At 48.5% G+C, this 23,125-nt stretch overlaps 1 protein-coding gene across 2 annotated transcripts in view; it reads right to left on the minus strand.

Annotated features, from left to right (window-relative positions):
* BUB1 (BUB1 mitotic checkpoint serine/threonine kinase) overlaps positions 1 to 15,173 on the minus strand; it is a 64,938-nt gene extending 49,765 nt beyond the window's left edge. Inside the window, exons 1-6 of one of the 2 annotated variants that reach the window (XM_050951179.1) lie at positions 14,973 to 15,173; positions 14,694 to 14,753; positions 14,464 to 14,608; positions 12,261 to 12,457; positions 11,003 to 11,046; positions 7,801 to 7,904 (exon numbers count right to left, since the gene is read on the minus strand). In XM_050951179.1, coding sequence (XP_050807136.1) covers positions 7,801 to 7,904; positions 11,003 to 11,046; positions 12,261 to 12,457; positions 14,464 to 14,608; positions 14,694 to 14,753; positions 14,973 to 14,995 — 573 coding nt within the window. In that variant the 5' untranslated portion in view covers positions 14,996 to 15,173. Of the gene's footprint in view, positions 1 to 7,800; positions 7,905 to 11,002; positions 11,047 to 11,138; positions 11,177 to 12,260; positions 12,458 to 14,463; positions 14,609 to 14,693; positions 14,754 to 14,972 lie in introns of those variants that run through there. The other variant, XM_050951180.1, reaches the window with a different exon arrangement.
* Between the last annotated feature and the right edge of the window lie 7,952 nt (positions 15,174 to 23,125).

Raw genomic sequence — 23,125 nt, forward strand, 5'->3', positions numbered from 1 at the left:
AGGGCATGTAGGCTTGAACAAATGCCCCGTCCTTGTTCTCCCACAGTCCCATAGGACTCACCTATTTCTCAGTGACCCACACCTCCCAGTCTACCTTACCCCCACGCCCCCTGCTCCTCACTAGACGCACACAATCGCTGGCCTAAGCCCCACCTCTCAAAGAAAACCGAGTATCTAACTCCACTTGAGATTCAGTCACGAACCTTCTTAGTCTGGGAATGTGTGTAATTCCATGGGTTGGTTAACGATAGAAAGGTAAGGAAAGTATCATTTGATTGATTAAAATTATGATTCTGTAGATTTTTATCAATGGTGTCCCCCTCTGTGCAATCGCAGGGAGAAGGGGTATCTCAGGGAGGACTTAATGCCTCTAGGCCCCAGCTGCCAGCTCCTCCACCAATGGGTAGAAATTTTGATAATATTATGTGACAAATAGGTCAAGCTGGGTATCATGCAGAAGCTCTTTTCTAAGTTTTCAAATATATTGATTTCAATTACAGAGAATACAAAGTGTACAGTGCTCACTTTATATTATTGATTACAAATATTTGCACTCTAAAAATGATAAACAAAGAAATAGTATTTTTCAATTCACCTCATACAAGTATTGTAGTGCGATCTCTTTATCGTGAAAGTGCAACGTACAAACATAAGGGTTTATTTTTATTATATAACTGCACTCAAAAACAAAACCATGTAAAACTTTAGAGCCTACAAGTCCACTCAGTCCTACTTCTTGTTCAGCCAATCGCAAAGAAAAATCAAGTTTGCTACCCACTTATTTACAATGTCACTTGATATTTAGAACAGGCGTTCACATGGCACTTTTGTAGCCAGCATTTCAAGGTACACCTCTACCCTGATATAATGTGACCCAATACAACACCGTAAAGCAGCGCTCCAGGGGGGCGGGACTGCGCACTCCGGCAGATCAAAGCAAGTTGGATATAATGCGGTTTCACCTATAACGCAGTAAGATTTTTTGGCTCCCGAGGACAGCATTATATCAGGGTAGAGGTGGATTTACATGCCAGATACACTAAACATTCATATGCCTCATCATGCTTTGGCCACCATTCCAGAGGACATGCTTCCATGCTGATGATGCTCGTTAAAAAAAAAATGCATTAATTAAATTTGTGACTGAACTCCTTTGGGTACAATTGTATGTCTCCTCCTCTGTTTTACCCACATTTTGCCATATATTTAACGTTATAGCAGGCTCGGATGATGACCCAGCACATATTGTTCATTTTAAGAACACTTTCACTGCAGATTTAACAAAACACAAAGAAAGTACCAAAGTGAGATTTCTAAAGATAGCTACAGCACTCAACCCAAGGTTTAAGAAGCTAAAGTGACTTCCAAAATCTGAGAGGGACGAGGTATGGTGCATGCTTTCAGAAGTCTGAAAAGAGCAACACAAGGATGCAGAAACTACAGAACCCGAACCACTAAAATAGAAAATGAACCTTCTGCTGATGGCATCTGACTCAGATAATGAGAATGAACATGCTTCAGTCTGCGCTGCTTTGGACTGTTGTCGAGCAGAACCCATCATCAGCATAGACACTCATCCTTTGGAATGGTGGTAGAAGCAATTGGCTGAACAAGAAGGAGGACTGAATGGATTTGTAGGCTCTAAAGTTTTTCATGGTTTTGTTTTTAAGTGTAGGGTTTTTTTGTACATAATTCTATATTTGTAAGTCCAACTTTCATGATAAAGAGATTGCATTACAGTGCTTGTATTAGGTGAATTGAAATACTATTTCTTTTGTTTCTTTTTTTACAGTGCAAATATTTGTAATCAAAAATATAAAGTGAGCACTGTACACTTTGTATTCTGTGTTGTAAATGAAAATATTTGAAAATGTGGAAAACACCCAAAAATATTTAAATAAATAGTATTCTATTATTAAAAGCACGATTAATTTTTTTAAATTGCTTCACAGCCCTAATTATCAGCTTTGTTTATTATGTCAAAAAGTTGTAATGAGGCACCGGTTAAGGCATCAGCATGCCACCAGCAGTTACTGGAATCCATGTACATCCTTACGTAACAATTATATTGGGATCGTAATTATAACAAAATCCATTTACTTTGGTCATTGTTCTTAAGCATCAACTGGGGAGACAAAGAGTACTGATTAGGAGTTAAATCTTTGGAAAATACCACCACGGAGGGCCTGGTTAACCAAACACTTGGGGGTGCCTTACGTGCTATTAGAACTGCACCCATAAACTGAATTGGGCAAGACTGGAGAGGAAGCACATGGAGCATAAGAAAAAAAAATGTGAAGATGCTGGGACAAGTGCCAGCTGTGGGTGAGACTCCCCTTATACTAGGTCCCATGGCATGTTTTTCAAGAACAGCTGCTTCTTCTGTGGTAAGCCAGAAGCCCAAAGGCATCCCATAAGCAGTTTTTACATACAAGACTGGCGAGAAACTGTATGAAACAGTCACTTAGTGAGAATGTTGCATGGAAAGTAAAGTAGATGCATTAGTCCAAAAGACACTCATGCACATGACACTATCACAGGGAGTACTACACCAAGAACATATGTACATACAATGATGTGTCTAACGGTAAAAGCAACAGAAACAAATGATTTTATTACTGCAAACAATGCAACTCAGCTGGAGTTCATAAACTACTTCACAGAGGCTCCTCACTCTAAGAAAGTGGTGGCAATGGCTAATGCAGAGTTTTGAATGGGATTGAAGAGGAACAAATGGTTAACAGAAAGGCTCTTAAAGCACTTGGTAAAGATGAACTGTGGGATACAGGCAGTTTTTATGCAGTCCTACCCCCAGAAGTGAATCACAGCACATATCCTTTAAAAAAAATATAATTCAAAAGATGCAGCACTATCAAAGCAGAAGAAAGCATGGATGTCAACATCATAAGCAACTGGTGGTAGCTGCCCCTTCCCCCCCCCCCCTTTTTTTTTTTTTTAAATGGCAAGCAGTGTGTCCTGCACTACAGAATTTCAGGGATTCCTAGCTGCTGCCAAACCTAAAAGACACAACCATGTGGCCTGTACTTCTTTAAGTGGTGGGCAGTGACTTCAGCACCAGCAAGCAGGACTGTAAGCAAGTGGAGCACAAGGCTGCCATTTGATCACAAAGCCTCATGTACTTGAGTGAAAGTCCGGTTTTCAACAGCTCCTGGACAACTGTGTGGCAAATGAGTAACCTACCACTACAACTGGCTGTTGGTTTTAAACTAATGGTTCTCAAGCAGGGGTACCTATAGCCCTGGGGGTATGCAGAGTTCTTCCAGAGGATACATCAACTCATCTAGATATTTGCCTAGTTTTACAATAGGGGCTACATAAAAAACACTAGCAAAGTCAGTACAAACTAAAATTTCATATAGACACACTAACTTGTTTATACTTCTCTATATACTATACACTGAAATGTAAGTACGAAATATTCCAATTGATTTATTTTATTATATAGTAAAAATGAGAAAGTAAGCAATTTTTCAGTAATAGTGTGCTGTGATACACAACCAAAGCAGAGAGGAAGAAGGGCAGGAGTGGAGCACCCACAGGAATACTTCTTGAAGAAGTACAGCTACTGCACAGGGTGAGTAACATTTCCTTCTGGGTTCCACTTCAGTTGGCATCTGAGCATTATCCCCAAGGGGACTTCAGAACAGGATCCAAAACTGAAGACAGCACTGCAGCTCCAAGTGCCGCACCAGATCGGATATGGAGCAGGGTGTAATGCTTCCAAAACGTATGGACTGAATAGGTAGGGCGTCTACATCTCTCAAACTGGAGTATTCTTCAAAAATTGCAGATGATGTCACTTGCGATCTGGTTGTGTGTATTCCTGCCCTGGGGGGCTTAGCACCTGCACTCATAACAGATGTAGATACCCATTTCAAAAGTCTGAGCAGAAATAGACTTATGTCTAAGGAGACTCCTATCCACTCTCCTAAACCACTTAGCCTCCTACTTGGATAGGACTGAGGCCATTCTAAAATCCAGGCTGTAGGATTCCTGCTGAGAACAGTGAGGTTTTGGGGAGAACTTCCCTCCCACCCCCAGTAGATGGACAGATTGGAGCTTTGATGGCAGACATCTCCTCCCCCACCTCATCCCCCCCATTGTTCTTACAGTCTCTGTCCACATCCCAGGTTCCTAGCCAAGGTTACATCAGATGTTCATCTTAACCAATCATCTCAACCCTATGGGCTGACATGATGGCAACTAGGAAGGCCATCTTCATAGATAAAATAAGGAAGCAGGTGGCCATTGATTCAAACAGAGGACTTGTCAGGTAGCTGAAAACCAGCTTGAAGTCCCAGGATGGAGTGGGCTGTCTAATGTGAAGAAAGATTACTCAGACCCTTAATAAGACCCCAAATGAGCAAAAGTAGAGAATCCCTTGACTAGGGGGATGAAAGGCGAATATGGCAGCCAGGTATACATTGCCCAACCTGAAGGACAAACCGGATGTCTTCAGATCTGACAAGTAATCCAGAAAGAGAAACCAATTCAGGCCAGAAATTGTAATGACCACATGAGAGAAGGGAATAGCTTCCATTGTTGCAGTTAAGTAGTGTAGATTAATGTTTTTCTACTGTTTAGGAACACCTGCGGCATCTCCAGAGAGCAGGGATTTTCTATAGCTGAGGTCCATCCAGGACCCAGGCTCTGAGAGACAGAACTACCATGCTGGAGGTGAAGAACACACCCCGCCTCTGAGACAGGAAATGAAGAATGTTAAGGAGCTTGGTTGATGACTGGATACAGAGTTGAAGTACATAACGGACGGTGCCAAGCTTGGCCAGGTAGGTACTATGAGAATAACTCTGGCTTTGTCCTGCCTGATCTTGTTCATCACCCTTAGAATTAGGGGTACTGGAGGAAAGGTATAGAATATACTCCTCTTCCACTGTAAAAGGAAGGCATCCCCAAGGAGTGGTGACCCAGCTCCCCCGAACAGAAGAGGACACAGTGTTTTCAGAGGTGGTGAAGAGATTGATCTCTGGCCATCCCCATCTCTAGAATATGTCTTGGAGGACCTGAGTGTCCAGATCTTATTTGTAGTTGTGGGAGAAGAGCCTGCTGAGGGCATTGGCAATGGCGTTCTGGACACCTAAAAAGTAGGCTGCTGAAAATCTGGATATAGTTGGTTATGCACCAGTTCCAGAACCTTATAGCTTCAATGCACAAGGAGGGGGATTTGTGTACTGGCCATAGGCTTTGTGCCCCTCATAGCTGAGCTCCTTCTGTAGTGCCCTTCATAGCCCAGCTTCCTCTAGCCAATCCTCTTTTCACCTCAGCCCAACCTCTCTTCACCCTCTTCTCAAACCACCTGCCAACTGCCCGCTTTGGGTAAATTCCAAGCTGCCCCCTACCTCCCAGCTCAAGCTGTCCTCTCACTGGCTCTCCACCCACAAGACAGCATTCTATGCTGCTGCACCACAGTTGCAGCAGGTGCTAGTGCTAGGGCCACCGTTACTATACTCAGTCCTTCTTGTGACCCCAGCAGGGACACAAGAATAGCATGCAATTAACTGTATGATCATTTTACAGTTCTCAGAAGCTTGTAATAGCAAATAAAGATTTAACATAAGGGTATACATTGAACACTTCTTACAGCAAGGTGTTGAGTATATGCACTACACGGCCCTCCAGGCAAGATTATGAGTAGCCATGCAGATGAGGCACTGCTTAGGCCAGTAAAGATACTCTATGGGTTGAGGTGTATGTACCATACTTGGCTCCCCACACATCCAAGCAGTGCCTCCCCAGTCTACTCTTTTGTAGTGCATGCAGAAAGGACTTAATAGTGGATTAAGGAAAGCCAATTGACGGAGTCCTTCACAAGAGGCTGTGAAGAGAACTAGTCAGCACCTGTCAAGTACTGTCATGAATCTAATACCAAACAAAAGTAGGAAAAAAAGGTCACATTTTCCATCATGCAAGAGACTAACAGCAGGGTGCATAAAGTTCTGTTTTAGGACCAGCAGTGATTTGGAAGCAGGGGCAGCCAGTAAGGGAGCAAAGCTTGCCAAGGACAAAATTAGGTTGGTCAAGACCAAAGGAACCTAACCAAGTTAGATAACATGGGCAGCACGATAGCCGGTTAGATTTACTGTTGACAATACAAGATAACAAATTTATGCAGTATTTTTGACTACCAGGTTAGGTAGGTAGGTTGGTTGTAGATCAAACAGAACTCAGGAAAGACCAAGGCATTTTTCAAATCCATGCATTTTAAGGGCATTATGATCATCTTTCTAGTCTGACCTTCAAAGTCAGCCCATAGAATCTCATTTAGTGATCCCTGCACCAAGTCCATACCTAGTGATTAAGTTACAGCATCTTTTAGAAAGACATCCAACCTTGATTTAAAGATTCCAAGTGATGACAATGATTCCAGGTGATGGTGATCCACCACTTCTAAGGCCTTGTCTACACTAAAGGGAAAGTCGATCTAAGCTATGCAATTTGAGTTACATGACTAGCATAACTCAAATCAACATAGCTTAGATCTACTTACCAGAGTCCACACTACACGATGTCAACGGGAAACGCTCTCCCATTGACTTCCCTTACTCTTCTTGGAAGACGGAGTTGATGGGGGAGTGATCTGCAGTCGATTTAGTGGGTCTAGACCTGCATCAGTGGTCAATTTTAGCATTGATCACCATGCTTTGATCCCCCAGTAAGTGTAGACAAGCCCTCATAACACCTTGTTTCTAGACAAGATGTGTCTAGTTTCAGTTTCAAGCCATCAGGTCTTATTATGCCTCTCTCTGCTAGATTAAAGAGTCTTCTGCTATCAGAACTCTTCTTCACACATAAGTACTTGTAGAACATGGTTGAGTCACCTCAACCATTTATTGGATAATTAGATTTTACTTTACTTTACAAGAATTAGGGGTCAAACAAAGTTAATATGCAGCAGGTTTAAAAAAAGAAAAAACACACCAACAAAAGGAAGTATTTCTTCACACAACATAGTCAACCTGTGGAACTCTTTGCCAGAGGATGTTGTGAAAGCAAAGACTATAACAGGGTTGAAAAAAGAACAAGATAAATTCATGGAGGATAGGCCATCAATGGCTATTAAACAGGAGGGACAGGAATGGTGTCCCTAGCCTGTTTTCCAGAAGCTAGGAGTGAGTGACAGGGAATGGATCACTTGAATATTCCCGGTTCTGTTCATTCCCTCTCAGGTACCGGTCATTGGCCACTGTGAGAAGACAGGATACTGGGCTCGATGGGCCTTCGGTCTGACCCAGTATGGCCATTCTTATGTACTACTTTAATCTCGCTGAATGGTAGGTTTTTGAGATCTTAAATCACTCTTGTGGCTATTTTCTTAACCTTGTCAGAAGTTTTCATATTTGAAATACATGGAATTACTTTTATTTGATCTTTATACTAAGAATCAAAATTTGTGTAGCTGTTGCAATTTATATAACCTGCCCTACTACTGACGTATACTAGCTAGATCACTCTTTGCTTCTAATAGATGGAAATTTGTGGATTGAAGGTGGCTAGGAATTGTGTCCCGATACTAGCTTGTCTATACATTTATGTTAAAGCACTATTGCTGCCCATGTATACTAAATACCATGTTTGTTGGAGTTGGCAGAGGGTGGTCTGTTTACTCAGATTTCACCATCTTGAATTTATCCTGTAGGCCTCTAAAATAGTTTGTGATGCACAGACTTCAGGTGTTCAACTCTTATTCCCATGGCCAGTGCATGACCATGTTAATCACTAAGATCTTTTCTCAAGTCTTTGATTTTAGAAGTTGAGAGATACCTGACTTTTGGAGTGACAGGCTGGGTCAGCAGATTCTGAGACATCTTTTCTAGGAGCCATTTGATTTGGAGTCTGAGAATTGTGAAGTTGTTTTGAGGCAGCAACTAGAACAGACAGACAACATAGATGGTATTTTATATTTAAGGACATTACTAAGCTACCAAAAAAAAAAAACCACACACACCAAACTCCCAGTCTGAAACCTATGAATCTCTGCAGAGGTCTCCGACTCATAGACTTTAAGGTCAGAAGGGACCATTATGATCATCTAGTCTGACCTCCTGCACAATGCAGGCCATACAATCTCACCCATCCACTTCTATAACAAACCCCTACCCTATGTCTGAGTTACTGAAGTCCTCAAATTGTGGTTTGAAGACCTCAAGCTGCAGAGAATCTTCCAGCAAGTGACCCGTGCTCCATGCTGCAGAGGAAGGCGAAAAACCTCCAGGGCCTCTGCCAATCTGCCCTGGAGGAAAATTCCTTCCTGACCCCAAATATGGCAATCAGTTAAACCCTGAGCATGTGGGCAAGAGACACCAGCCAGCACCCAGGAAAGAATTCTCTGTAGTAACTCAGATCCCATCCCATTTAACATTCCATCCCAGACCACTGGGCATACTTACCTGCTGATAATTTGGCAACTGATCTTTGATTAATTGCCAAAATTAGGCTATACCATCCCCTCCATAAACTTATCAAGCTTAGTCTTAAAGCCAGATATGTCTTTTGCCCTCACTACTCCCCTTGGAAGGCTGTTCCAGAACTTCACTCCAATGGTTAGAAACCTCCATCTAATTTCAAGTCTAAACTTCCTAGTGTCCAGTTTATATCCATTTGTTCTTGTGTCCACATTGGTACTAAGCTTAAATAATTCCTCTCCCTCCCTAATATTTATCCCTCTGATATATTTATAAAGAGCAATCATATCCTTCCTCAAGCTTCTTTTGGTTAGGCTAAACAAGCCAAGCTCTTTGAGTCTCCTTTCATAAGACAGGTTTTCCATTCCTCGGATCATCCTAGCAGCCCGTCTCTGAACCTGTTCCAGTTCGAATTCATCCTTCTTAAACACGGGAGACCAGAACTGGACACAGTATTCCAGATGATGTCTCACCAGTGCCTTGTATAACAGTACTAACACTTCCTTATCTTTGCTGGAAAAACCTTGCCTGATGCATCCTAAAACTGCATTAGGTTTTTTTTTTTTTTTTTAACAGCCATATCACATTGGCGGCTCATAGTCATCCTGTGATTAACCAATACTCCAAGGTCCTTCTCCTCCTCTGTTACTTCCGACTGATGCATCTCAGAAAAATACATTGACAATGTAGTTTCTACAACCTTAGATACTCAAGTGACTACATGAATATTAAAAGAATCTGATTAAGAGTGTTAACTGGAAGCCATACTACGCCTCTACCTCGATATAATGCTGACCTTGGGAACCAAAAGAATCTTACCATGTTATAAGTGAAACGGTGTTATATTGAACTTGCTTTGATGCGCCAGAGTGCACAGCCTCACCCTCCCGGAGCACTGCTTTACTGTGTTATATCCAAATTCGTGTTTTATCGGGTCACATTATATTGAGGTAGAGGTGTACTTCCAAAAGCATAAATTATAGCTTACTGTGCCCTCATTTTAGTAACAGTGATGTTGAGGACAATTGAACAAGCAGGAACATTTAAATGACCATGCTGAAGTTCTCTTGTTCTCCCAAAACCCACATGTCCACCTGTTGAAAGTGTTCCCATGGTTTAATGTAAATATTTCCATACTGCAGTCAAGAGGTCTCAGCCTATGGCTCTAGCCCTAGGGGGCTCTAGCCAAACAGGAGGGCATGAGGGCTCCAGCTGGGGATGCAGGCTCTAGGGTGGGGCTGAGGCGTTGGGGTGCAGGAGGGTGCTCGGGGCTGGGACTGAGGAGTTCGAGGGTGGGAGGGGAATCGGGGCTGGGGCAGGGACACAGGAGGTAGTTCCGGGCGGCACTTACTTCAACCAGCTCCCAGAAACAGCAGCATGTCCCCTCTCAAGCTCCTATGCAGACGCACAGCCCGGGAGCTGGGGGGGGGGGGCAGCGTGAGGAACCCCCTGGCTGCCCCTACGCATAGGAACCAGAGTAGGGACATGCTGCTGCTTCTTGGAATCATGTGGAGTGGGGCAAGCCCCAGACCCTTCCCCCCCCCCCCCACTTCCCAGCGGGAGCTCGAGGGCCCGATTAAAATGTCTGGAGGGCCGGATGCGGCCCCCAGGCCAAGTGTGCCCACCTATGCTCTTGCCCAGGAGTCCCCAATGCGGTTCCCGTGGGTGCTCTGGCACCTGCAGGGGCATCTAAATGCGCCCGCGTCCTGGCCCGTGGTCGAGCATCCGCCGCCAAAATTCGGCGGCATTTCGGTGGATGCTCGACCGCTGCCACGGTCCTTCATCTGGCATCTGCCAGACGAATAGGTGGGGACCGATGCTCTAGCCAGTTACTGCTCTACTGCAATAGGTCTTCACTGGAAATGATGGCAGCTTCTGAAGGCTGACCTTCTGTAAGGTTATTATTACAGCTGTAATATGTGGTGTTTTATTTGAACAGAATCAATATAAATCAGTATTCCACATAAAGCATTAGTAACTGAAGAGTTCCTGACAGTGAAAGCCTCAGGCTTGGTCTACACTACACACTTACTTTGGCATAACTAAGTCACTCAGGATTGTGAAAAATCTACACCCTATGACATAGTAATACCAACCATAACCCACCCATGTAGACAACTCTAGGTCAGGGGGAGAGCTTCTCTCACCAACATAGCTACCACCTCTTGCAGAGGTGATTATAAGCCAACAGGAGAGCTCTGTCTTTGGCTTTAGCATGTCTGATGAAGATGCTCTAGCAGCGCCAATGTAAATTTGAAGTATAGCCCTGCTGTCAGATGACTTGGTACTAAGGAAGCCTGCAGTAATTCCCCTCCACACACTTTTTTGGGGAGGGGGGAAGGGAGCAAAACTCCCTAAGATTATGAAACAATTCAGGGGGAAGAAGCAGAAGCCACAAACATGGCTACACATTTTATGCAGGTATCTTAAGGGAAATAAGCCTTAGAGTTCCAAAAAGCTGAATCTATTTTGGGGTTTACCCAAACCTACATTAAACACACTATGGCAAGATACTCCATTTACGTGAGTGTAGTTCATGGATAGTTCAGCATTAGCCTCACCTTGCATCAACGAATGACTTCGAGGGATACGAATCTGGAACAGTCTAGATTGAAGAGAGATGGAAGTTAGTTAAGGCTGACTTTTAATACCGTGGTTCCAATAGACCAAAGATCAAAGATGAAGGGCCAAACTCACCACTGGCATACATGGACGCCATACCTTTGATTTCACAAGCGATGTCTCTGCTTATAGTAGTGATGAATTAGGCCCTTCATGACAAGATCATGGTAAAGGAGAAGCTGGACTGTAACAGCACGATAATTCAAGGTGTCACTAGGATAGCCAATTGCTTGAGTTTCTATTATAACTGAAGTGTCCAACAGAGTACTTCCAGAGCATGTTAATTGAAGTGGACCAGGCTATTTTGTTCTTTAAAATGGACCTATGCAGTAAAAAAATGACACTATACAGGACAGACCAGTGGATCAGCCACACATCAACAACAAAAAAAACCTTGACAAGTTATATTGGAACTGGAAAACATTCAAAAAAGTGCAGCAAAAATTAGGGGTACAGAACGGCTTCCATCTGAGGAGAGATTACTACTGGGACAGCTCAGCTTGGAAAAGAGATGATTAAGGTCTATAAAATCATGACTGGTGTGGAAAAAGTAAATAATGAAGTGTTATTTACATCTTTTCATAACACAAGAACTAGGGGTCACCAAATGACATTAATAGGCAGCAGGTTTAAAACAGAAGTATTTCTTCACACAATGCACAGTCAACCTGTGGAACTCCTTGCAAGAGGATGTTGTGAAGGCCAAGACTATAACAGGGTTCAAAAAAGAACTAGATAAATTCATGGAGGATAGGTCCATCAGTGGCGTTCCTAGCCTCCATTTGCCAGAAGCTGGGAATGAGCGACAGGGAATGGATCACTTGGTGATTACCTGTTCATTCCCTCTGGGGCACCTGGCATTGGGCACTGTTGGAAGACAGGATACTGGGCTAAATGGACCTTTGGTCTGACCCAGTATGGCTCTTTTATGTTCTTAAGTTCTGGACCCACTGTATCTTCACAAATAAGACACTGCAGTCCAACTCTCTTCAGTGTCAGTAGAAAAAGAGGTAACCCACAAGTCTAGACATATTGAACAGTGAGGCAGTGTTGATGTTTAGCTTTACAGGAAATTCAGTTGTCTTTATCCTTGCTGGAAGATGTATATTTAGGCAGGTTCAGTACTTCACTGAATACCACATTTTGAACATTTCCTATTTGCAAGATGTGCGCGCCAAGAAAGAGCAAATAAACTACCTGTATTGTTCTTGCAGATTTTCCATTGGCTCTGCCTGGTTATGAATACCCTTTTGAAGAACAGCATCAGCACACTGTATATTCCCTTCAGTTTCAAGCTGTTGAGCCCAAGCAATGTACAAAGCAGATGTCCTAGTACCAACTCCTTGGCTATAGATGTAGTCAAAAAATTGACAAGGAGCACTGATGAATTCTGCCTACAAAACATGATGTACATACTCATTTGCACATTAAAAAGAAGAAAAACAAAAGCATCACTACTTCTGTCTGTGCCTTTATTTATTTATTTTAAGGCTGTCCAACATTTCCCACTGTAAAACTGTTTGACTCTTATGTCTATGGCATATCTAGAAAACCCATACATTACCATGAAAGACTATCCTTTTTTCTAGTAGCACAACAGAACTCCTTTTCTGATGTAGAGGGAGACTGAGGAAGGAGGAGGTAAGCCATGCTGCCAAGAAGCCCACCTCTCAAGCACTTAGTGGGTAGAAAGGGTATTTTCCAGTCAAACAAGAGTTATCCCTCCCTAAACAAAGGATCAGGGTTTATCCACCAGGCAGTTTGAAAGTAAGTCAATGATAATGTATTTATGTATCAGGTAAACAAAGCTAACAAGTGTGGGAGGAAGAGAAAGTGTGTCTACACTCCAGCAGGGAAGAGAAACTTTACCTAAGCTATAAAGGTTGGGGCGGGGGAGAGGGGGAGTCTGACCCTCAGATAATAAGCAATTGAATAACCAGATTGCATACAATATTAGTGCATCATGTAAGGTCTTTTACAAATGCCCGTAACACTGGTTATTAATGCATAACTTGTACAATGATATTAATACTCATTGATATTCTGTTTTAAAATTTGTGCACGCTAAACACAGGAAGGAACAATTGCCACCCAGACAGGACTGTGGGTACCTATTTACTGGTCTCCTATGTAAATTAAGCATGGTAGAATCAAAATAATGGAAGCTTCATTTACATACAGGGGGAAGGGAAGCCCACAGGAAGGGAAGAACAGCATGAGTTCAGCTTCCTCATGGACACCGCAAGCTGAGTACCAAGGAGGGGTTCCTGCCTTCTAAAGCAAGGTCATCAAACTTTGGGAGATAAGCAAGGACAGAGAGCCATTTCAGGCATCCATCACTGGACAAATGCAGGAGGAAAGTGCTTTGCAAGCTGAGAAAGATGGGTCCTTGAACCCAACCATGGAGACAGTTGGAGTCTCTGGGAACTAGACTACAGAGTAAGGGAAAGAGAGCACTTAAGATCTTTCACTTGGAAAGACATGGGAAGCCAACCCTCTGTTCTTCTGGGAAGAGGTCCTGGCCAAAAGTAGGGTTAGCCATTTTGAGTCATCTTGTGGGAAGCACATAAGGATTTTACTTTGAACCAAGATAGTGGCTTGTTAAGTCTTAGCTATTGGAAAGCATATTTTGTTTTACTTATCCTATCTTTATTTCCTTGAACTCACTTAACTCATGTTGTTTTTTGTTAAATAAGAAGCAGGCAGCAGTTTCTCTTGTAAATATAATGTAAACAAACTTATTTGTCTGAGGCCTTGGCTACACCGGCGCTTTACAGCACTGCAACTTTCTCGCTCAGGGGTGTGAAAAAACACACCCTTGAGCGCAGCAAGTTAAAGCGCTGTAAAGCGCCAGCGTAAACGCTGCTCCCAGTGCTATAAGCTAATCCCCAAGGGGAGGTGGAGTACCTGCAGCACTGGGAGAGGTCTCTCCCAGCGCTGGCACCTGACCACACTCACTTCAAAGCACTGCTGTGGAAGCACTCCCACAGCAGCGCTGTACGGCTGCAAGTGTGGCCATACCCTTAGTAACTAGCTGAACAACAAGTAGGACTGAGTGGACTTGTAGGTACTGGAGTTTTACATGGTTTTGGTTTTGAGTGCAGCTTTGTAACAACAAAAACCTACATTTGTAAGTTGCACTTTCATGACAGAGACAAACACCTACCTATACATATATAAACAAGAAAAACCATCCAAAATATTTAATACATTTCAATTGGTATTCTATTATTTAACAGTGTAATTAAAACTGAGATTAATCGATTTTTTTAATTTGAATTAATTTTTTTAGTTAATTACATGAGTTAACTGTAATCGACAGCCTTAATTCAAATTATTTCTGACTCTGGTGAACTCCCCGCATATTTTCACTTTTTAGCACATGTCTAGGTGCACCTACTAGTTTAATGCAGTAGGTAACGAATCTCGGATCCTGGCGGTACCTCTCCTCGCCGATGAACACTTTCACAAGCTGCTCTAACGAGGCGGACAAGCGCTCCCGGCCGCCCTGCAGCGGGAAGGCACGTTCCACCCACTGCAGGTACCTGGAACGAGAGAACACGGCGCTGAGGGGGCACCTGCAGCATGTCCGGATAACCGCTATCAGGAAAGCAAAAGGCAAATACCAACCTGTCCCAAGGCTCGAGCGGGTCGTCTCCTCGATAGCTCCGTATCCGGGCCTCCAGCACCCTGCAAGGCACACACGAGAGCTGCACAGAGCGCACCGGGCAGGGCAGAGCCCAGGGCTCAGGCACAAAGGGGGGGGACACGCCCCCGCCCCACAGCCACTGCCCCCCACCCAGGCAGCCTAGCGCCCCCCGCGGCCGGGCCCGCCCGCTCGCTCCCTCCCAAAGGTGGGGCCGAGTCCGGCGGGCAGCAGCTCCGCTCGCGCCCCCGCCAGCCCCTCACCGCGCGCGAGCCGCCAGCTCCATGGCCGCACGGGACAGTCAACAAGAGCCGCCGCAACGGCCCGGGCCGGACTTTTCAAATCCCCCGCGCAGGCGCAGTGCGGCCCACGGCGCCTTCGGATTGGCTGGGCCCTGCAGCCGGGCAGCCAATCCCAGGGAGCGCCCTGAAAAGCTTTCGCGGGCGGCCGCGGACAGGGGGCGGGGTTAGTGCGCTCATTGCCCGGCACGCAGCGGGAGTGCGCGCGCGGGGCCCGCCCCTCGGCAGCCAGGACACGCCCCCCCCTCCCCTGCTCCCTTCAGTCTCCACTCCCGGGCCAAGCACCCACCAGCCCCCCTCCCCCAGGGCACCACCCCACCCTGCCACCTCCACCCCGGGCCAGGCACCCACCTGCCCCCTCCCCCAGGGCACCACCCCACCCTGCCACCTCCACCCCGGGCCAGGCACCCACCAGCCCCCCTCCCCCAGGGCAGCACCCCACCCCGCCACCTCCACCCCGGGCCAAGCACCCACCTGCCCCCCACCCCCAGGGCACCACCCCGCCCCGCCACCTCCACCCCGGGACAAGCACCCACCTGCCCCCCCCCCCAGGGCAGCACCCCACCCCGCCACCTCCACCCCGGGCCAGGCACCCACCTGCCCCCCCCCCCAGGGCAGCACCCCACCCCGCCACCTCCACCCCGGGCCAAGCACACACCTGCCCCCCCCCCCCCAGGGCAGCACCCCACCCCGCCACCTCCACCCCGGGCCAGGCACCCACCTGCCCCCCTCCCCCAGGGCAGCACCCCACCCCGCCACCTCCACCCCGGGCCAAGCACACACCTGCCCCCCTCCCCCAGGGCAGCACCCCACCCCGCCACCTCCACCCCGGGCCAGGCACCCACCTGCCCCCCTCCCCCAGGGCAGCACCCCACCCCGCCCCCTCCACCCCGGGCCAGGCACCCACCTGCCCCCCTCCCCCAGGGCAGCACCCCACCCCCCCACCTCCACCCCGGGCCAGGCACCCACCTGCCCCCCCCCAGGGCAGCACCCACCTGCACCCCACGCCGCCACCTCCACCTCGGGCCAAGCACCCACCTGCCCCCCACCCCCAGGGCAGCACCCCACCCCGCCACCTCCACCCCAGGCCAAGCACCCACCTGCCCCCCACCCCGCACCGCCACCTCCACCCCGGGCCAGGCACCCACCTGCCCCCCACCCCGCCCCGCCACCTCCACCCCGGGCCAGGCACCCACCTGCCCCCCACCCACGAGGGCAGCACCCCACCCCGCCACCTCCACCCCGGGCCAAGCACACACCTGCTCCCCACCCCCAGGGCAGCACCCCACCCCGCCACCTCCACCCCGGGCCAAGCACACACCTGCTCCCCACCCCCAGGGCAGCACCCCACCCCGCCACCTCCACCCCGGGCCAAGCACACACCTGCCCCCCACCCCAAGGGCAGCACCCCACCCCGCCACCTCCACCCCGGGCCAGGCACCCACCTGCCCCCCTCCCCCAGGGCAGCACCCCACCCCGCCACCTCCACCCCGGGCCAAGCACACACCTGCCCCCCTCCCCCAGGGCAGCACCCCACCCCGCCACCTCCACCCCGGGCCAGGCACCCACCTGCCCCCCTCCCCCAGAACAGCACCCCACCCCGCCACCTCCACCCCAGGCCAGGCACCCACCTGCCCCCCTCCCCCAGGGCAGCACCCCACCCCGCCACCTCCACCCCGGGCCAGGCACCCACCTGCTCCCCACCCACCAGGGCAGCACCCCACCCCGCCACCTCCACCCTGGGCTAAGCACCCACCTGCCCCCCACCCCCAGGGCAGCACCCGACCCCGCCACCTCCACCCCGGGCCAAGCACCCACCTGCCCCCCACCCCCAGGGCAGTATCCCACCCCGCCACCTCCACCCTGGGCCAGGCACCCACCTGCCCCCCACCCCCAGGGCAGCACCCCACCCCACCCCGCCACCTCCACCCTGGGCCAGGCACCCACCTGCCCCCCACCCCCAGGGCAGCACCCCACCCTGCCACCTCCACCCCGGGCCAAGCACCCACTTGCCCCCCACCCCCAGGGCAGCACCCCACCCCGCCACTTCCACCCCGGGCCAAGCACCCACCTGCCCCCCACCCCCAGGGCAGCACCCGACCCCGCCACCTCCACCCCGGGCCAAGCACCCACCTGCCCCCCACCCCCAGGGCAGTACCCCACCCCGCCACCTCCACCCTGGGCCAGGCACCCACCTGCCCCCCACCCCCGGGGCAGCACCCCACCCCACCCTGCCACCTCCACCCTGGGCCAGGCACCCACCTGCCCACCACCCCCAGGGCAGCACCCCACCCTGCCACCTCCACCCCGGGCCAGGCACCCACCTGCCCCCCTCCCCCAGGGCAGCACCCCACCCCGCCACCTCCACCCCGGGCCAGGCACCCACCTGCCCCCCACCCACCAGGACAGCACCCCACCCCACCACCTCCACCCCGGGCCAGGCACCCACCTGCCCCCCACCCCCTGAGCAGCACCCCACCCCGCCACCTCCACCCCGGGCCAGGCACTCACCTGCCCCCCACCCCACCACCTCCACCCCGGGCCAGGCACCCACCTGCCCCCCACCCCCAGGGCAGCACCCCGCCACCTCCACCCCAGGCCAAGCTCCCACCTGCCCCCCACCCACCAAGGCAGCACCCCACCCCGCCACCTCCACCCCAGGCCAAGCACCCACCTGCCCCCCAGCCCCAGGGCAGCACCCCACCCCGCCACCTCCACCCCTGGGCAGGCACCCAGCCGTCCCTACCCAGCCCGCCATACCGTTCCCCAACCGTGATGTCGCCCTCAGGACAAGGGCTTTGCCCACCCCTGACCTAAATCATGTGTGCATCTGGGCCCATGTCCACTAAATCAGGGATAGCTTCCCTGCTGTCACAAGGCTGGCTTTCGTTGGAAGTGCTGACTGCATTCTAGAAGAGACCTAATGTATGGCACAGGAAGGAAAACGAAGAGTGAAAGATACACCTAACCAGTGTATGACTTCGAAATATTAAGAGAAGATGCTTAAAAGAGAGAGAATTCCAATTAATAGTCCAGGTAAATAAGAAACTACTAATAAATTAATAAAATACAAAAAGCTTAGGCTGCTAAGGCTCAACATTTGCGATATACTGCTGCCACCTACTGGATATTGACAGAGGTAGCAAAGAATCTGAGATCCCCTTGGCAAGCATCTAAGGGCATGTTTGTTCACACCCCTGAGCGAGAAAGTTGCTGTAAAGTGCCAGTGTAGACAAGCCCTAAGTGTCACCTTCCAGTAATCCTTGAAAACAGCGTTTGATGCCAGAAGGCATGACATGAGATCTCAGGGTATGTCTACATCTACAATTTTGCAGCGCTGGTTGTTACAGCTGTATTAGTACAGCTGTATAGGGCCAGCGCTGCAGAGTGGCCACACTTACAGCAACCAGCGCTGCAAGTGGTGTTAGATGTGGCCACGCTGCAGCGCTGTTGGGCGTCTTCAAGGGGGGTTCGGGGAACGCGAGAGCAAACCGCAGGGAAGGAGACCTGCTTGCACGGGGGTTCGGGGAACGCGAGAGCAAACCGGGGAAGGAGACCTGCTTCCCCGCAGTTTGCTCTCGCGTTCCCCGAACCCCCCTGCAAACCGCAGGGAAGGAGACCTGCCTGCACGGGGGTTCGGGGAAGCGAGAGCAAACCGCAGGGAAGGAGACTTGCTTGCACGGGGGTTCGGGGAACGCGAGAGCAAACCGGGGAAGGAGACCTGCTTGATTACCAGAGAGGCTTCCTCAGGTATGCTGCGATACCTGCTTATTCCACGGAGGTCAAGAAAAGCGCTGGTAAGTGTCTACACTTGATTACCAGCGCTGGATCACCAGCGCTGGATCCTCTACACCCGAGACAAAACGGGAGTACGGCCAGCGCTGCAAACAGGGAGTTGCAGCGCTGGTGATGCCCTGCAGATGTGTACACCTCCTAAGTTGCAGCGCTGTAACCCCCTCACCAGCGCTGCAACTTTGTGATGTAGACAAGCCCTCAGAGTTTGCTGAGCATGTGATGGAAGCTGTAGAATCTAGAAGAGTCGTCAGACTCTTGGACAACTCACCCTTACTCCAAGGTTATCAGGGCTGAAAAGAAGTGGTGAGATTTCATCTCAAGGATTGGTTTTCTCTTTGTTCTGGACAATCACTAACAGTTACCTAGTGAGACTTCAAGGAAATATATTTTCAATTAAATAATGCTCTGAGCATGTGATGGGGGAACTCACCTCTTGAGCACCTCCTGCTGCTACTTGCAGTACTCAGGCCCTTTTCCACTCCTGGCATCCCATAGGGTGTCAGCTTCACTTGGTGGGTTTTCTGTAGCTTGGCCCTTCAGCAGGTCACACACTCAAAACAAACCCCTTCCAAAAGTAACAAAAATCCCACCAAACTGTTTATCTGCCCTCAGTCTACAGCCCCAGCTCTGGGGCTTTTAAATTCAGTCCTTCACTTGGGCTTCCGGACAGGCCCTGTCACCTTCTCAGGGTTTACACCACTTTGCAGGTGTGGGAACCTGGACCTGCCCACTGCTCCAGGTTCCAACCCAGGGACCCCATAAACAGCAGTCACTTACTGCTCACATCAATTCATTACTAATACTTCCCTGGGCCTCTCCCCACCTGGCCCCTTTATCTTCACGCCTTAGCTCACAGTTACAGTTCTCGGATCCTCTCTCCACCAGCTTAAGTAATTGCAGCCAGAGCCAAACTCTGGTTAGTCCTTGAGCTCCTGGGAGGGAGGGAGGAACTCAGTCCCACCAAGGGATTGTCCTGCAGCTCCTTTCAGCTAAGACTGCTGGGCTCTGATTGGCTGCTTCCACAAGGCATTTCTAGGCAGTCCTGGAGGACCCAACTTCCTTTCCTGGGGAGGGTATAGTAGGACTGCAGGGCCTTTAGGAGGAGGCCAGGAAGTTGCCTGGTATACCCATCACAGCATGTTTCTCTTTTGTAAGGCCGAGTAAGTCCAAGTGCACTGATGTAAGAGAGCCTCAAACAATAACTTTAAGCAATTGCTTTTGATGTTTTCAACTAGTCCCAGTCAAATCAAACACTAGAAATAGTAGGGACCATTTTCCTAAGAGTGCCTTGAGACAAAGTGCACCCCTACTCCTTGAAACATTAAAGAGTGAGAAGTGTTTTAGAGATAAAGAATTTGTAATAGCTATTGCCAACTTGCTATTACAGCATAAGAAATTATATGAGAGACTTTTTAAGTAACAATAACACATAGCTTGTATTGTACTGGTAGGTGTTTCTGGCTTGCCTGCCAGGCTCCAAATGCAAGCCACGTGAATGATTTGTGCGTGCGTTTTTGCTGATCAGGTTGTTTGTGCACATCTGTTGATCACGCTCAGTACATAATGATCCCCCACACAAAATACTTGGTTCCTACCCCAAAGTTCCTACTATCATTTCATCTTTTATTAAAAAAAATACATACAATTTAGCGGAATTTCAATTTTTTTAAGAGTTCCCAATTAGCTCTCTGAGATTTGGTAAGTTCTTGTCCAAAGATCAGAACCAGTATTATTAAAATTACTGTGATTGAGAACCCCAGTGTGCATGGGTGCAACACTCACATTTAGGAAAAACCTTCTGTAATAGCTTATTACCATAGTTAGTAAAGTTATAAACACTCAAACCCAACACATAACAAGAGTGGTCAGATCCAGCCAACTCAAACTACTCGTAATGCAAAAATGGGATTTCTTCATAAATGAAAATAATCCATGTATTTTGTTTTTACAGGCATATGCACTCTGAAATTGGGTGGAGACATTCCAAATCAAGGCCTTGTTCTGTAGATTTATGCACGTGTTTAACTTTAGGTATATGACTAGGCTCATTGACCTTTTATCTGTGGAAATTCTCAGTTTTGCCCACTACAAGAAATAACAAGATTTTTTAAAATGGGTCTTCTGTAATGCTTTGGTGGATCTACTCACATGGGTCAGTTTTAGCAGTTTAGCGGAACTGGTGTCTAAGCAACTATGACCAAAACAACGCCCTAAAAACAACCAAACAACTTGCATTGCGATGACCAATAAAATTGCTCTTGATCTATTTTTTTCCTTTCAGTTTTGGCTCTGTTGCTCCAGATGGATAGTGTCATTCACCCATGACAAGAAAATGTGCCATATTTAGTGCAGGGCCAATCAGATGAGCCTCAGGTTATATCTGCACTGCAATGGAAGCCCAAGCTGAGAGTCAGGGTCAAGCCCTAACCTGGCTTCCGTCTATACAAAAATATTTTGGACTTGGGCTCAGATGGTGGAGAGTCAGAGCCTGAGTCAAGCCAGGACCAGGGTTCAACCCCTATTGTTTTACAGCGTAGAAGCAATTCACCCCTGCCTCCAGACTTGGGTACTTGGAGTCCACTAAAAGTATCCCACAATGCTACAGGCCGACTTCCTTTGTCCTCTCTCCCAAGACTTTCCAATCAACTCTCAAGAAACGGATGCACGCCCCTTCACCTTGTTCTACTACATCAGCTTGGTGTTTAACCCTTCCATTTTATTCTGGCTGCAGAGCTGCAAAATCACATTAGGAGAACGTTTGGCATTTGCACTAGATATCGACCAGAAGTCCTTTCCAAAGTGCGCTGCACCATGGTCATGGGAGCACAGCCAGCTTTTGGTTAATCTCTGATGCATGGCCAGCAAAACAATTGATTTTAGTAAGAGTATCAGGCATGACCATGCATACCAGCAAATAGTGAAGAAGCTGGTGGTGTTGGAAATGTAGCAGACCGGTAACCAGTGCAGAGAACAGATTAAGAGGCTCAAGACCGAGTACTGGACAACCAGTGACCAGCACCACACCTCTGGCAACTCGCCAACAACATGATAATTTTATGATGAGTTCGACCAAGAGCTGGGGACTGCACCGAGCATGAAGCCACCGGTGGTGCATGATGGCCTAGTCAGCCACGCTGGTGCCCTGCTGGCCCCAGAAGACAGCATGGAAATCCATGGGAGCCAGCAGCAGGTGCCAAATGAGGCAAATGAAGTGACTCTGGTGATGAAACTGGTCCTAGAGGAGGCTTTGCCACAGGAGCAGCTGCAGCACATCCTGGGGCCATAGTTGGAGGAGCTGTTTGATGCCCCTCTCATCCCCCACAAGGAACAGCCCACCACAGAACTGGCAACAGAGACAAAAGAGGGAGATGCTGTCTCAGAACCTGGTAAGTTTCTGGCTCAATTTTTATGTTTATTCATATAAGAATGGAAGGGATTTCTGCTCTATGAACCAATGCAAACGTTATTACAAGCCCCGACTAGCAGCGTGTGTCCAGTAATGGTGGAGTGAATCCCAGCACCTTCGCATCACCTCCCACCGCAACGTGGAATTCAAAATGGAGACCAGGAAATGCAATCGCTAAACAGGCATCTATAAACCTGGGAACCTGGGAATGCTTACAGTTTTGCTAGTACAGACCAGTTTGTTAAAGTAAGAACCTTATATTATCTTCCCTGTATGTATGCCATGCCGTACAAATCCCCAGTGTAACAAGCTTCCTGAAAAGACTGAACAATGTGGGGTGGGGAGGGGGAAGAGGTTCAAAGGTAGTTCATTTCTGTTAAATGTCGTCCATGCATTCCATGGGTGATAAAATCAGTCACAAATATGACTAGGGGGTTGAATTCAGCCCAGAAATCTGCCAGGAGGGAGAAAGGAGCTGACAATGAGGTTATGCATGTTTGCATGCAGTCGTAACAGACTCTGTCAGAAGCTATGTGGAGACACTAACCCATGCTGATGCTAACGCAGCTCCTGTTGATTCCCTCATTTATTCTGTTCCAATCCCAGGTGCCGATAGCTGCAAACATTTTCCGTTAGCAGGAACTCCAGATTTATTAGTCACATTTCAGAGAAAGGCGTATATTTCAGGGCCACCCTGTTAGCTCACCAGCCCACTCCACTTGTAGGATGTACTGTTTAGTCACCATACATTCAGAAACTTCGGTGATATATGCACCTGGTTTCCCATTGGCAGTTTGGAATGACATTTCTCTTTGCCAGTTGGGCACCACAAGAACTGATATGGACTCCAAAATCTGCAGTGCACATATTCGCCCACGAAAACTCATGCTCTAATACGTCTGTTAGTCTATATGTA

The sequence above is a fragment of the Gopherus flavomarginatus genome, chromosome 4, assembly GCF_025201925.1.
Source record: "Gopherus flavomarginatus isolate rGopFla2 chromosome 4, rGopFla2.mat.asm, whole genome shotgun sequence".
In the NCBI taxonomy this organism is placed as follows: domain Eukaryota; kingdom Metazoa; phylum Chordata; order Testudines; family Testudinidae; genus Gopherus; species Gopherus flavomarginatus.